General features: G+C 42.1%; 1 protein-coding gene across 1 annotated transcript; it reads left to right on the top strand.

Moving 5' to 3' along the window:
- The first annotated feature begins 224 nt into the window (after nt 1-224).
- Ces2b (carboxyesterase 2B) lies at nt 225-14565 on the top strand. Its single transcript, NM_001100999.1, is given in 12 exon segments — nt 225-326; nt 1125-1335; nt 2384-2525; nt 3139-3272; nt 3349-3607; nt 4344-4442; nt 4675-4815; nt 4945-5025; nt 5249-5393; nt 5761-5898; nt 6275-6347; nt 14178-14565. Coding segments are annotated over 12 exon segments (1686 nt in total). The 5' UTR covers nt 225-250; the 3' UTR covers nt 14365-14565.
- The last annotated feature ends 2258 nt before the right edge of the window (nt 14566-16823 follow it).

The following is a 16823-nucleotide window of genomic DNA, read 5'->3' as shown; positions in this document are numbered from 1 at the left end:
TGAGAGGGCCAGGAGGCCAGAGAGGGAACAGAAACAGCAGAAGTGACTTTCCCTGCCTCCTAGCCATTGGCTCCTGTCACTCATGACTAATAACTTCTCCTACAATGAGAACTTTGACCGACCGCAGCAAGTTCCCCACCTACATCCTTTTTTTGTTTAAATTCCTGCCTGGGCAGGACTTACACATTCTGCTTCCTGTTTGTGAAACTTGGCCGTCTTAACAGCACAGATTCAGAACTGAGAGCTGATCATGCCACAGAACCAACTCCATAGCTGGCTGAATGCTGTGTTCTTTGGGCTGCTGCTTCTTCTTATCCATGTGCAGGGTGAGGCTCACTAAACTGGCAATGGGGAATGACTGGAGTCAGAGCTGCCAAGCCCTGCTTGTAAGAGCTGAGCTCGTGGGAGGGAAGGCATGGGGAATGGGGAGGGAACTGATCAAAACCATAGATCAGACATTCTCAAACTGTAGGTCACAACCATAGGAAAAAAACATAGATGAATGGTATTAAAAACACCCAACCATACGATTATTTTATCTTAGTGCCTCCTAACTGAATGTTGCTCTTGAGTGGTTTCTCAGTTCCTAAGAGCAGCAGAAATATATCTTCCATTGGTTATGAACCACAGGTTGAGGACTGGTACAATAGATAAAAGTATGAGAACATTTGCCTACCAATTCCCCCAATAAAAAGCACGTACTTTTGTAGACCCAATACCACTCAGAGGGGCAGAGACTTCTAAGATCACTCTTTACTGAGGAGTTCAGTGTGAGATTTGGTGAGAGCAGTAGAGAATTCAGGGAAAATAAAGAGATATTTTGCCCTCCTTTGAGTATGGCTATGACTGTAACTCCTAGTAACATTTGGATAAGAATGATAATAATCATAAATTCAAGTGGCAAAATGTCTCTGAGTGTGTGATCTCTTCGGCTAGCGAAATGGTGGCGAACCCTTGGAAAATAATACAGGAAAGGTTTCTGTCCCTGAGGGACAGGGAAACTCCCATACTCATACTCTAAAACTGAACTGGGGGTCCTGGGTTTCCTTCCTCTGTGCCCTAGTAAGAAGGGGATGGGAATCTCCTGGCAGCTGAAACCTAACCATGAGGCATCTCTCCACCAGGTCAGCACTCACCAGAGTCCAGCCCCATCAGAAACACACACATAGGCCAGGTCCGAGGCAAGCTTGACCACGTGAAGGACACTAAAGCTGGTGTCCACACCTTCCTGGGAATTCCCTTTGCCAAGCCTCCTGTAGGACCACTGCGCTTTGCACCTCCTGAGGCCCCTGAGCCATGGAGTGGTGTGAGAGATGGGACCTCACAACCAGCCATGTAAGTTCTGGACCCAGAGAGTTTCAGGTACTGAAGAAAACTATTCTCTGAGCTCTGGGCCATGCTGAAGTGTCTCTTCCATCTCAGCTACACAGAAGTTTTCTCTCTTTGTGGATGAGTGCCCCATGCATTTTTTTCTGGTGATAGATTCAATAGAACAACTGTGTCAGGCTCCTGGGTCAGAATTTGGCACTGATAAGTATTTTGGAGGGGAAAAATGATAAAGTGTTCACAAGTTCAGAATAAGCCCAGTGTTGTCTGCCACAATGGGAAGTGTCACAATGAGTAGATATCATCTATTAGGCATCAGTGCTGCTGATTCCAGGAGAATATACTTCAGATCCTGAGGAATGCAACAGTAATCAAGACTTACTAACCCCACTCTCACAGTCACTATGACAACCTATAGGACCAAGTGCCATTGACCAGGGAACAAATAGGTGTAATGAATTTCCTCTGGAGACACTTCAGACAAGAGAAATTCCCTGAGACTCTGCACACATGATGAAGGACTCCTCACTACTGCCATTAGGGCAGCATTGTCCATTGAATCCTTTGATAGCTCTAGGAGCCCAACACTCCAAGATGGGGATCTTAGTTTGTTTTCTGTTGCTGTAATAAAGTACCAACAAATGCAATTTAGGGGACAAAGCTACTATGAGAGGCTCCAGATTACAATCCATCATTGTGGAGAAACCACAGTGAAACAAAGCTACAGGAGCTGCTCATATCATAGCCATGTCCAGGAACAGACACTAGAAAATGTTTGCATGCCTGCTAATGCTTGACTTACTTTTCCATTCTTAATAAAATTCCATGAACATCACTGCAGACAACCAATCATTAACATGGAGATACTTAGTAGTCTCTCTATCCCAGTCTCAGAAATAAAGACATTGAGGCCCTACCCTGTTGGAGGCCTCCCTAAAAATCTGGCTTTACCCAACTTTCACAGGGAGAAGCTGAAGGTGGCCTTAAAAAATCCAGACTCACATTTGGTTTTGAGTATCATCCATCTACTGGAATATCTGTCTGCTCTTTTCATCAGGTGTCTGCAAAATCTTGATGTAATCAATGCAGAGGGGTTGAAGGAGATGAAACTGAAGCTGCCTCCTGTCTCTATGTCTGAGGACTGCCTGTACCTCAACATCTATGCACCAGCCCATGCCCATGAGGGCTCTAACCTGCCTGTAAGTGTCAGGCCATGGCCAGTTTAGGGAGAGGGCATTTTTTTCTCAGATGATTAGGAGGGACAAAAGAAACATGAGTTCCGTTGCTTCATTGGGTCAAAGAAGACCATCTCAGTCACACAATGCAATTGAAACCTGGATATGGGACACAGAGCACTGGAGCACTGAGCCATCAAAGGCTCTTTGATAAAACAAGTACTTATTCTACACCTTGTGCTCTGCAGAACCACTTAAGAGCTCAAGACTGAGGCCACCCAAACTTATACATTTATGTTTCTGTTGTGACAATGAGAGTTGATGATTCTTTACTATTTCAATCTGTAGAGATATCTATAGAGACACTCCTCTGTTCTGCTGTGAAAAGCCTGAGTAGTGATGAGATTACTCTATACATAGAGGCATTAATTCAAAGTACAATAAATAGTCAGGATTGGGACTAGAAGAACACCGAGCAGCTACTAGATGTCCCTGGTAGTGGTCAAAGTCCTGAAGTCCAGGAAATTTTTGCATATGTCTGTATCTGCGCAGAGGCACAGCATTTGAAATTCTAGTAAGCAGATCAGAGAGCTCGGACAAGCTAGGAGCTTCCTGGCATCTCCCTTGACTTCTCCAGGTAATGGTGTGGATCCATGGTGGAGGACTGATGACAGGCATGGCTTCCATGTATGATGGATCTCTATTGACAGTCAATGAGGACTTGGTGGTTGTCACTATCCAGTATCGTCTGGGTGTCCTAGGCTTTTTCAGGTAAGGCCACAAATGGGCAATGGTAGCTGACCAGAATCCAGACACCCCTTTGATCCATGTCCCTTCCACTTCTCAGCACTGGAGATGAGCACGCCAGAGGCAACTGGGGATACCTGGACCAAGTGGCTGCCCTAAGATGGGTCCAGCAGAATATCGCCCACTTTGGAGGCAACCCTGATCGTGTCACTATTTTTGGCGAGTCTGCAGGTGGTACATGTGTGTCTACACATGTTGTGTCCCCCATGTCCCAAGGACTCTTTCATGGAGCCATCATGGAAAGTGGAGTGGCCCTGCTGCCCTACCTTATTGCTGACACCTCTGAGATGTTCTCTACTGTAAGTGTTCTCAGCCCTGCTGCCTTGGTCTTTATATTCTGGTGCTCTGATGCTGTGTTTAGTGGCAAAAGCCAGGGGAATGGAAAATGACTACTTTAAAATAATTTCTGAGAAACACGGGGGTTAGCGTCTGCTCACATCTACTTCATACTGGATACATATGTTATCAGACAAGCAAACTGCTCCTTGCAGCTTTTATCACTGGTAAAAATAAGTATGCATGTGCTTGGGTGTTGTTTCATTGGTTTTTAAAAAATACCTGGAGGGCAAGCCTGAGGCCATAAGTTCAAATCATGAGAATACACAAAGGGTTGGAGACAGTGACATGCATCTGTAATTCTCATGTTACTCTGGTCAGGTCAGGTCAAGTCAATATCAGAGAATTCCTGAATGTTCACAGACCAGATCAGGTACTAGGAAGAAAAAAAACCACTCTGTCAAATGAGGGGGACAATGAAGACTTACACTTTTCCCTCTACTCTTAATATACAAACCTTAAAAATGTTATAGTTTCCTTCATCTGTTAAACACAGAAAGATAGGTGAAGAAAACAAATCTAACTTAAATATATGCAAGTAGAAAGAGTCCTGCATGCTGGCTGTAACTTTTGAACAAAAGACAATTGGAACAATATGTATTTATTCCAATATACACAACACACTGTAGAGTTGGTATTAGGCAGAACAGCATCGACTTGAAATTAAGAATTCTGCTCCCTGCCTCATTTCCTTTGCAGATGGTAGCCAAGGTCTCTGGATGTGAGGCCATGGACTCAGAGGCCCTGGTGCACTGTCTAAGAGCCAAGAGTGAAGCAGAGATTCTGGCTATTAACAAGGTTGGGAGAATTGTGTGTCTGAGAGAACATGGTCTACATGTTGTGGGATTCTGAACTAAATACCTTATCTTTATGCCTTTGTGTTCTTTCAGTTTTGTGTGCAAAATGAATATCAAGATAGGCTAATCTAAGTGTAGATCACCCTGAAACTAGTGAGAAATGATAAATAGTGGGAAGTGACTTGGGATATTTATTTCATTAACCTTCAGCATTGACCTCTAATGACACTCAGGTTGTGCAGATGGTCCCTGCTGTGGTGGATGGAGAGTTCCTACCCAGGCATCCCAAAGAGTTGTTGGCATCTGAGGATTTTCGCCCTGTCCCCAGCATCATTGGTGTCAACAATGATGAATACGGTTGGACCATTCCTCTGGTGAGGTGTTGTTCCAATGCTCTGGGAGCTTGGAGACTCATATGCTTATCAGGTGTCTTATGGAAACACAATACATCTTTGATCCAAGTCCATCAGACCCCACACTTAAGACTGTCTTCTGCCTCACAGGTCATGGGCACTACTCAAATGATAAAGGAGCTATCCAGAGAGAACCTGCAAGCTATTCTTAAGAAGACAACAGCACAACTGGTGAAATATTTCTCGTCCTGCCCTAATAGTCTGGTTATTTATATGTTCTCTGACAGCATCCCTATTAATGAAATTCAGCATATATGTATGATTTGGTATGGGGTTAACTCAGATCATGAACCTTTTTACCTATACCCTATATCATCCCAGACCACTAAAGGCTACTACTGCCTACCTAACCTACAATGCACCAACTTCAATGTTCCTGATCTCCTTGGTATAGATGCTGCCTCTGGAGTGCAGTGACCTATTGATGGAAGAGTACATGGGGGACATTGAGGACCCTAAGACCCTCCAAGCACAGTTTACAGAGTTGATGGAAGACTTCATGTTTGTGATCCCTGCACTGCAAGTGGCACATTTTCAGTGTTAGTACATGTGTGACAAGGCTTAGGGGAATAGCTCAGAGATGGGGGACATGGGTAAGCACCGTGGAGTATGGTCATGTCCAGGTCTCCTCATGTCTAGTTTAAGAGAGTGAAATCTGGCTATGGAGGTAGAAAATAGGTTGCTGATACTCTAGTGACTTAATAAAACCACTCAGCTGGGAAGGCCATGGGCACTGATTAGTCAAGGGCTTTTCCATAGCTAGTGCTCCTCCTGCCTGGGGTTCAGTCTCCCATTTAACTTTTGTGATTCAAGGTAACTTTTTATCAAGGTATCTTGTCACCAAATATGTATCAGAAAAAAGTTTCACGTGAGCAGCCACTATGTCACTCTTTGTCCCACCTCTAGGTTCCCATGCCCCTGTCTACTTTTATGAGTTCCAACATCAGATCACCTTCCTCAAGGATATCAGGCCACCCCACGTGAAGGCTGACCATGGTGATGAAATTCCTTTTGTCTTTGGGTACTTCTTTTGGGACATGAAAAGTGAGTATTCCTTTCTTTTCTTGAACTGAATGAGGTCCCAGTTGAGTTCCTGGGGGACTTCTGAGCTCTCGATCCATTTGAGGAAAGCTAGATTCTGGGAGCAGAGAAAATCAAATATGTACCATACTATATCCCAAAAACCATGCCCACTTTAGAATCTTCACCCTTCCCAGTCTAGCCTGTGATGGAGGAGCTGATGTCATATCAGGGCAGGAATTGAATTAGAAACTTGCATTGATCTTGGATTCTGGATAATGAAGAAGGGAGGCAACAAAGCCAATAGTTTGGGGTCAGGCAGCAGCTGAAATGATGCATGTGAAGAATGAGTTGACAGTTGCATGAGGTGGCATACACTTTGCATTTCTTATGACTTCAGCTGACTTCACTGAGGAGGAGAAGCTGCTGAGCAGGAGGATGATGAAGTACTGGGCCACCTTTGCAAGACATGGGTAAGAAAACACCTCTCAAGCTTACATCTAGGGCTTCCTTTTGGATGGTCACCTTCTAACATGCATGAATTTCCACCACATGATAGAGTCTTTTCTTTTTTTTTTTTTATTAACTTGAGTATTTCTTATATACATTTCGAGTGTTATGCCCTTCCCCGGTTTCCGAGCAAACATCCCCCTCCCCCCTCCCCTTCCTTATGGGTGTTCCCCTCCCAACCCTCCCCCCATTGCCGCCCTCCCCCCCATAGTCTAGTTCACTGGGGGTTCAGTCTTAGCAGGACCCAGGGCTTCCCCTTCCACTGGTGCTCTTACTAGGATATTCATTGCTACCTATGAGGTCAGAGTCCAGGGTCAGTCCATGTATAGTCTTTAGGTAGTGGCTTAGTCCCTGGAAGCTCTGGTTGCTTGACATTGTTGTACATATGGGGTCTCGAGCCCCTTCAAGCTCTTCCAGTTCTTTCTCTGAATCCTTCAACGGGGGACCTATTCTCAGTTCAGTGGTTTGCTGCTGGCATTCGCCTCTGTATTTGCTGTATTCTGGCTGTGTCTCTCAGGAGTGATCTATATCCGGCTCCTGTCGGTCTGCACTTCTTTGCTTCATCCATCTTGTCTAATTGGGTGGCTGTATATGTATGGGCCACATGTGGGGCAGGCTCTGAATGGGTGTTCCTTCAGTCTCTGTTTTAATCTTTGCCTCTCCCTTCCCTGCCAAGGGTATTCTTTTTCCTCATTTAAAGAAGGAGTGAAGCATTCACATTTTGATCATCCATCTTGAGTTTCGTTTGTTCTAGGGATCTAGGGTAATTCAAGCATCTGGGCTAATAGCCACTTATCAATGAGTGCATACCATGTATGTCTTTCTGTGATTAGGTTAGCTCACTCAGGATGATGTTTTCCAGTTCCAACCATTTGCCTACGAATTTCATAAACTCGTTGTTTTTGATAGCTGAGTAATATTCCATTGTGTAGATGTACCACATTTTCTGTATCCATTCCTCTGTTGAAGGGCATCTGGGTTCTTTCCATTTTCTGGCTATTATAAATAAGGCTGCAATGAACATAGTGGAGCACGTGTCTCTTTTATATGTTGAGGCATCTTTTGGGTATATGCCCAAGAGAGGTATAGCTGGATCCTCAGGCAGTTCAATGTCCAATTTTCTGAGGAACCTCCAGACTGATTTCCAGAATGGTTGTACCAGTCTGCAATCCCACCAACAATGGAGGAGTGTTCCTCCTTCTCCACATCCTCGCCAACATCTGCTGTCCCCTGAGTTTTTGATCTTAGCCATTCTCACTGGTGTGAGGTGAAATCTCAGGGTTGTTTTGATTTGCATTTCCCTTATGACTAAAGATGTTGAACATTTCTTTAGGTGTTTCTCAGCCATTCGGCATTCCTCAGCTGTGAATTCTTTGTTCAGCTCTGAACCCCATTTTTTAATAGTGTTATTTGTTTCCCTGCGGTCTAAATTCTTGAGTTCTTTGTATATTTTGGATATAAGGCCTCTATCTGTTGTAGGATTTGTAAAGATCTTTTCCCAATCTGTTGGTTGCCGTTTTGTCCTAACCACAGTGTCCTTTGCCTTACAGAAGCTTTGCAGTTTTATGAGATCCCATTTGTCGATTCTTGATCTTAGAGCATAAGCCATTGGTGTTTTGTTCAGGAAATTTTTTCCAGTGCCCATGTGTTTCAGATGCTTCCCTAGTTTTTCTTCTATTAGTTTGAGTGTGTCTGGTTTGATGTGGAGGTCCTTGATCCACTTGGACTTAAGCTTTGTACAGGGTGATAAGCATGGATCGATCTGCATTCTTCTACATGTTGCCCTCCAGTTGAACCAGCACCATTTGCTGAAAATGCTATTTTTTTTCCATTTGATGGTTTTGGCTCCTTTGTCAAAAATCAAGTGACCATAGGTGTGTGGGTTCATTTCTGGGTCTTCAATTCTATTCCATTGGTCTATCTGTCTGTCTCTGTACCAATACCATGCAGTTTTTATCACTATTGCTCTGTAATATTGCTTGAGTTCAGGGATAGTGATTCCCCCTGAGGTCCTTTTATTGTTGAGGATAGCTTTAGCTATCCTGGGTTTTTTGTTATTCCAGATGAATTTGCAAATTGTTCTGTCTAACTCTTTGAAGAATTGGATTGGTATTTTGATGGGGATTGCATTGAATCTGTAGATTGCTTTTGGTAAAATGGCCATTTTTACTATATTAATCCTGCCAATCCATGAGCTTGGGAGATCTTTCCATCTTCTGAGGTCTTCTTCAATTTCTTTCCTCAGTGTCTTGAAGTTCTTTTTTTTTTTAATTGATTTTTTTTATTAACTTGAGTATTTCTTATATACATTTCGAGTGTTATTCCCTTTCCCGGTTTCCGGGCAAACATCCCCCTCCCCCCTCCCCTTCCTTATGGGTGTTCCCCTCCCAACCCTCCCCCCATTGCCGCCCTCCCCCCATAGACTAGTTCACTGGGGGTTCAGTCTTAGCAGGACCCAGGGCTTCCCCTTCCACTGGTGCTCTTACTAGGATATTCATTGCTACCTATGGGGTCAGAGTCCAGGGTCACTCCATGTATAGTCTTTAGGTAGTGGCTTAGTACCTGGAAGCTCTGGTTGCTTGGCATTGTTGTACTTTTGGGGTCTCGAGCCCCTTCAAGCTCTTCCAGTTCTTTCTCTGATTCCTTCAATAGGGGACCTATTCTCAGTTCAGTGGTTTGCTGCTGGCATTCGCCTCTATATTTGCTGTATTCTGGCTGTGTCTCTCAGGAGCGATCTACATCCGGCTCCTGTCGGTCTGCACTTCTTTGCTTCATCCATCTTGTCTAATTGGTGGCTGTATATGTATGGGCCACATGTGGGGCAGGCTCTGAATGGGTGTTCCTTCAGTCTCTGTTTTAATCTTTGCCTCTCCCTTCCCTGCCAAGGGTATTCTTTTTCCTCATTTAAAGAAGGAGTGAAGCATTCACATTTTGATCATCCGTCTTGAGTTTCGTTTGTTCTAGGGATCTAGGGTAATTCAAGCATTTGGGCTAATAGCCACTTATCAATGAGTGCATACAATGTATGTCTTTCTGTGATTGGGTTAGCTCACTCAGGATGATATTTTCCAGTTCCAACCATTTGCCTACGAATTTCATAAACTCGTTGTTTTTGATAGCTGAGTAATATTCCATTGTGTAGATGTACCACATTTTCTGTATCCATTCCTCTGTTGAAGGGCATCTGGGTTCTTTCCATTTTCTGGCTATTATAAATAAGGCTGCAATGAACATAGTGGAGCACGTGTCTCTTTTATATGTTGAGGCATCTTTTGGGTATATGCCCAAGAGAGGTATAGCTGGATCCTCAGGCAGTTCAATGTCTAATTTTCTGAGGAATCTCCACACTGATTTCCAGAATGGTTTTACCAGTCTGCAATCCCACCAACAATGGAGGAGTGTTGCTTTTCCTCCACATCCTCGCCAGCATCTGTTGTCCCCTGAGTTTTTGATCTTAGCCAATCGCACTGGTGTGAGGTGAAATCTCAGGGTTGTTTTGATTTGCATTTCCCTTATGACTAAAGATGTTGAACATTTCTTTAGGTGTTTCTCAGCCATTCGGCATTCCTCAGCTGTGAATTCTTTGTTTAGCTCTGAACCCCATTTTTTAATAGGGTTATTTGTTTCCCTGCGGTCTAACTTCTTGAGTTCTTTGTATATTTTGGATATAAGGCCTCTATCTGTTGTAGGATTGGTAAAGATCTTTTCCCAATCTGTTGGTTGCCGTTTTGTCCTAACCACAGTGTCCTTTGCCTTACAGAAGCTTTGCAGTTTTATGAGATCCCATTTGTCGATTCTTGATCTTAGAGCATAAGCCATTGGTGTTTTGTTCAGGAAATTTTTTCCAGTGCCCATGTGTTCCAGATGCTTCCCTAGTTTTTCTTCTATTAGTTTGAGTGTGTCTGGTTTGATGTGGAGGTCCTTGATCCACTTGGACTTAAGCTTTGTACAGGGTGATAAGGATGGATCGATCTGCATTCTTCTACATGTTGCCCTCCAGTTGAACCAGCACCATTTGCTAAAAATGCTATCTTTTTTCCATTGGATGGTTTTGGCTCCTTTGTCAAAAATCAAGTGACCATAGGTGTGTGGGTTCATTTCTGGGTCTTCAATTCTATTCCATTGGTCTATCTGTCTGTCTCTGTACCAATACCATGCAGTTTTTATCACTATTGCTCTGTAATACTGCTTGAGTTCAGGGATAGTGATTCCCCCTGAAGTCCTTTTATTGTTGAGGATAGCTTTAGCTATCCTGGGTTTTTTGTTATTCCAGATGAATTTGCAAATTGTTCTGTCTAACTCTTTGAAGAATTGGATTGGTATTTTGATGGGGATTGCATTGAATCTGTAGATTGCTTTTGGTAAAATGGCCATTTTTACTATATTAATCCTGCCAATCCATGAGCATGGGAGATCTTTCCATCTTCTGAGGTCTTCTTCAATTTCTTTCCTCAGTGTCTTGAAGTTCTTATTGTACAGATCTTTTACTTGCTTGGTTAAAGTCACACCGAGGTACTTTATATTATTTGGGTCTATTATGAAGGGTGTCGTTTCCCTAATTTCTTTCTCGGCTTGCCTCTCTTTTGTATAGAGGAAGGCAACTGATTTATTTGAGTTAATTTTATACCCAGCCACTTTGCTGAAGTTGTTTATCAGCTTTAGTAGTTCTCTGGTGGAACTTTTGGGATCACTTAAATATACTATCATATCATCTGCAAATAGTGATATGTTGACCTCTTCTTTTCCGATCTGTATCCCCTTGATCTCCTTTTGTTGTCTGATTGCTCTGGCTAGAACTTCAAGAACTATATTGAATAAGTAGGGAGAGAGTGGGCAGCCTTGTCTAGTCCCTGATTTTAGTGGGATTGCTTCAAGTTTCTCTCCATTTAGTTTAATGTTAGCAACTGGTTTGCTGTATATGGTTTTTACTATGTTTAGGTATGGGCCTTGAATTCCTATTCTTTCCAGGACTTTTATCATGAAGGCGTGTTGAATTTTGTCAAATGCTTTCTCAGCATCTAATGAAATGATCATGTGGTTCTGTTCTTTCAGTTTGTTTATATAATGGATCACGTTGATGGTTTTCCGTATATTAAACCATCCCTGCATGCCTGGGATGAAGCCTACTTGATCATGGTGGATGATTGTTTTGATGTGCTCTTGGATTCGGTTTGCCAGAATTTTATGAGTATTTTTGTGTCCATATTCATAAGGGAAATTGGTCTGAAGTTCTCTTTCTTTGTTGTGTCTTTGTGTGGTTTAGGTGTAAGAGTAATTGTGGCTTCGTAGAAGGTATTCGGTAGTGATCCATCTGTTTCAATTTTGTGGAATAGTTTGGATAATATTGGTATGAGGTCTTCTATGAAGGTTTGATAGAATTCTGCACTAAACCCGTCTGGACCTGGGCTCTTTTTGGTTGGGAGACCTTTAATGACTGCTTTTATTTCCTTAGGAGTTATGGGGTTGTTTAACCGGTTTATCTGTTCCTGATTTAACTTCGATACCTGGTATCTGTCTAGGAAATTGTCCATTTCCTGAAGATTTTCAAGTTTTGTTGAATATAGGCTTTTATAGTAAGATCTGATGATTTTTTGAATTTCCTCTGAATCTGTAGTTATGTCTCCCTTTTCATTTCTGATTTTGTTAATTTGGACGCACTCTCTGTGTCCTCTCGTTAGTCTGGCTAAGGGTTTATCTATCTTGTTGATTTTCTCAAAGAACCAACTTTTGGTTCTGTTGATTCTTTCTATGGTCCTTTTTGTTTCTACTTGGTTGATTTCAGCTCTGAGTTTGATTATTTCCTGCCTTCTACTCCTCCTGGGTGTATTTGCTTCTTTTTGTTCTAGAGCTTTTAGGTGTGCTGTCAAGCTGCTGACATATGCTCTTTCCTGTTTCTTTCTGCAGGCACTCAGCGCTATGAGTTTTCCTCTTAGCACAGCTTTCATTGTGTCCCATAAGTTTGGGTATGTTGTACCTTCATTTTCATTAAATTCTAAAAAGTTTTTAATTTCTTTCTTTATTTCTTCCTTGACCAGGTTATCATTGAGTAGAGCATTGTTCAATTTCCACGTATAAGTGGGCATTCTTCCCATATTGTTATTGAAGACCAGTTTTAGGCCGTGGTGGTCCGATAGCACGCATGGGATTATTTCTATCTTTCTGTACCTGTTGAGGCCTGTTTTTTGACCAATTATATGGTCAATTTTGGAGAAAGTACCATGAGGAGCTGAGAAGAAGGTATATCCTTTTGCTTTAGGATAGAATGTTCTATAAATATCCGTTAAGTCCATTTGGCTCATGACTTCTCTTAGTCTGTCGACATCACTGTTTAATTTCTGTTTCCATGATCTGTCCATTGATGAGAGTGGGGTGTTGAAATCTCCCACTATTATTGTGTGAGGTGCAATGTGTGTTTTGAGCTTTAATAAGGTTTCTTTTACGTATGTAGGTGCCCTTGTATTTGGGGCATAGATATTTAGGATTGAGAGTTCATCTTGGTGGATTTTCCTTTGATGAATATGAAGTGTCCTTCCTTATCTTTTTTGATGACTTTTAGTTGAAAATTGATTTTATTTGATATTAGAATGGCTACTCCAGCTTGCTTCTTCTGACCGTTTTCTTGGAAAGTTGTTTTCCAGCCTTTCACTCTGAGGTAGTGTCTGTCTTTGTCTCTGCGGTGTGTTTCCTGTAGGCAGCAGAATGCAGGGTCCTCGTTGCGTATCCCGTTTGTTAATCTATGTCTTTTTATTGGGGTTTGAGGCCATTGATGTTGAGAGATATTAAGGAATCGTGATTATTGCTTCCCGTTATATTCATATTTGGATGTGAGGTTATGTTTGTGTGCTTTCACTCTCTTTGTTTTGTTGCCAAGACGATTAGTTTCTTGCTTCTTCTAGGGTATATCTTGCCTCCTTATGTTGGGCTTTACCATTTATTATCCTTTGTAGTGCTGGATTTGTATAAAGATATTGTGTAAATTTGGTTTTGTCATGGAATATCTTGGTTTCTCCATCAATGTTAATTGAGAGTTTTGCAGGATACAGTAACCTGGGCTGGCATTTGTGTTCTCTTAGGGTCTGTATGACATCAGTCCAGGATCTTCTGGCCTTCATAGTTTCTGGCGAGAAGTCTGGTGTGATTCTGATAGGTCTGCCTTTATATATTACTTGACCTTTTTTCCTTACTGCTTTTAATATTCTTTCTTTATTTTGTGCGTTTGGTGTTTTGACAATTATGTGACGGGAGGTGTTTCTTTTCTGGTCCAATCTATTTGGAGTTCTGTAGGCTTCTTGTATGTCTATGGGTATCTCTTTTTTTAAGTTAGGGAAGTTTTCTTCTATGATTTTGTTGAAGATATTTACTGGTCCTTTGAGCTGGGAGTCTTCACTCTCTTCTATACCTATTATCCTTAGGTTTGATCTTCTCATTGAGTCCTGGATTTCCTGTATGTTTGGACCAGAGTCTTTTCTACATAGTAACTCATTTATACATATATTTTGATATTTTGTAGGTATCACATACTAGTTATCTCACGGTGACCTAGCTTGTAGGCTATAGTGCTATGGTACTGTTCTTTGGATCTTGCCTCTTAGGGGGAGACATAAAATAGATCAAGTAGTTTTCCCCATATGAAACAGAAACTCATGAGTGACACTTGTATGTACACATCAGGACACCTATCCCATCAGACCCCTTAACCAATGTCCTAATTTTTCCATTGCCCTGACCCAAAACATAGAATCAGGCTTTGGATGGATGTAACCATGCTGTTCTTTTCCTGTTAATATCCACAGGAACCCCAACAGTGAGGGTCTATCCTACTGGCCCGTGATGGACCATGATCAGCAGTACCTGCAGCTGGACACCCAGCCTGCTGTGGGCAGAGCCCTGAAGGCCAGAAGGCTGCAGTTCTGGACAAAGACTCTGCCCCAGAAGATCCAGGAGCTAAAGGGGGCTCAGGACAATCACACAGAGCTTTAGTACCCTGTGTCAGGAAAGGTTTTTGGGTTTAGAGTCAATAGCACTACAAAGTCCATTTATTTATTTTTATTTGTTCCAACACTTACATAAGCATTTGTAACCTTAGCCTTTGAGCTTTCATGTATAAAAAACACTCTGTATGTTATTCCTTATCATTATGGACAAACTTTCATTAAATTCAAGACATTCTCAAATAGTGTAGATGTGTGAGCCCCAAAGTGCCTCCATCTTCTTTAATCCTTCACTGAAACTAGGTTCCTCCTTCCTTCCTTCTTTCATTCCTTCCATCATTACTTCATTCCTTTCTTCCATTATCTTCTCCCCATCTTTACTCTCCTCTTCTCCAAGTTCCAAATGAAGTGGATGCTTCAGGGACTGTTGGCAGCAGGAGAGTGACTATGTCAAAATCTTGTGTCTACTCTCAGCAATACATTGCTTTTTTATATATATTTAAAATTGGCAACAGAAAACTTGCCCTATTGCCTTCATCATTTCCGAATGCTGTTCCCAAAAGATCATAAACTTTAAATCGCACAGAGGGCAAGCCTGACTGGGGGCTTGCTGACTTTCAGTGGCCAGGCTTCTAGCAGGTAGGGCATGGCTTAGAGGGCTGCCACCGTTGAAGCAGCAGTAGGACCAATGTCTTTCATGACCCCATTTTAAACAGGCCCTTAGCAGAGTTGACTTAGGCTGGTCCTGAATGGAATAGGGCATACAGAACCTCCCTGTTCCTTCTGCAGAGATGCAGTTGGCCTCAGGGCAACTGCTAAAGCTTGGGTTTGGAGAGTAGCCTTCTGCTGTAGCTAAGCCTGTTGGGAAAAGTCATTCACCTCCTCTCAGCCATTAAAGACTTTAAAAGCAGTTTTCACCAACTCCTGTATGAGGATATTTCAGAAGGTTTATATATAGTTTATAGGAATTAGAAAATTATCTCATACAAAGCTCAAGTCCAAGTGGATCAAGTCCAAACCAGATACACTCAAATAGAAGAAAAAGTGGGGAAGAGTCTCAAACACATAGGCACTGGGGAAATTTTCTTGAACAGAACACCAATGGCTTATGCTTTAAGATCAAGAATCAACAAACGGGACCTCATGAAACTGCAAAGTTTCTGTAAGGCAAAGGACACTGTCATTAGGACAAAACGGCAACCAACAGATTGGGAACAGATCTTTACCAATTCTACATCTGATAGAGGGCTAATACCCAAAATATACAAAGAACTCACAAAGTTAGACTCTAGAGAGCTAAATAACCCTATTAAAATGGGGTACAGAGCTAAACAAAGAATTCACAGCTGAGGAATATTGAATGGTTAAGAAACACCTAAAGAAATGTTCAGTATCCTTAGTCATCAGGGAAATGCAAATCAAAACAACCCTGAGATTCCACCTCACACCAGTCAGAATGGCTAAGAGCAAAAACTCAGGTGAAAACTGATGCTGGCGAGGATGTGGTGAAAGAGGAACACTCCTCCATTGTTGGCGGGATTGCAGACTGGTACAACCATTCTGGAAATCAGTCTACAGAATCCTCAGAAAATTGGACATTCAACTACCTGAGAACCCAGCTATACCTCTCTTGGGCATATACCCAAAAGACACTCCAACATACAACAAAGACACATGCTCCACTATGTTCATAGCAGCCTTATTTATAATAGCCAGAAGCTGGAAAGAACCCAGATGCCCTTCAACAGAGGAATGGATACAGAAAATGTGGTACATCTACACAATGGAATATTACTCAGCTATCAAAAACAATGACTTTATGAAATTCGTAGGCAAATGGATGGAACTGGAAAATATCATCCTGAGTGAGGTAACACAATCACAGAAAAACACACATGGTATGCTCTCACTGATAAGTGGATATTAGCTCAAAATCTCAAATTACCCAAGATACAATCCACAGACCACATGAAGCTCAAGAAGCATGACCAAAGTGTGGATGCTTCACTCTTCCTTAAAAGGAGAAACAAAAATATTCATAGGAGGAGATATAGTGGGGTGGGACAGGGGTGGATGTGAGGGGAACACCCTTATAGAAGAAGGGGAGGAGGATGGGATAGGGGGCTTATGTCCGGGAAACTGGGAAAGGAAATAACAGTTGAAATGTAAATTTTAAAAAAATCCAATGAAAAATTATCTCAAATAAAACAAAGTATACCATGGGTTGATGTGTGTAACCAGAAGGAAAAATAGGGAAGTTACAACCTTACGTGGCTGACATACACATGAAATTATGTGGAATGGATCTTTTACAAAAATGAGGTACTCAAAATGATATTTCTGTAGTTCCAGAGACAGCTCATAATGAAACTGTGGATGGAATTAGATGCTCCCGAGGATGGTATTGATATATGTCATCAAAAAATTCCAGGCTCTATCAATTGTCTAACTACAGAATATCTCAGGGATTGAGTTTCCAAATTTACAAGTGGGGGGGAGACACTGTTG

This window comes from Rattus norvegicus, chromosome 19 (assembly GCF_021556685.1).
Source record: "Rattus norvegicus strain SHRSP/BbbUtx chromosome 19, alternate assembly SHRSP_T2T, whole genome shotgun sequence".
In the NCBI taxonomy this organism is placed as follows: Eukaryota; Metazoa; Chordata; class Mammalia; order Rodentia; family Muridae; genus Rattus; species Rattus norvegicus.
Note: the sequence above shows the minus strand (reverse complement) of the source record. Positions and strands in the feature narration are given on the sequence as shown.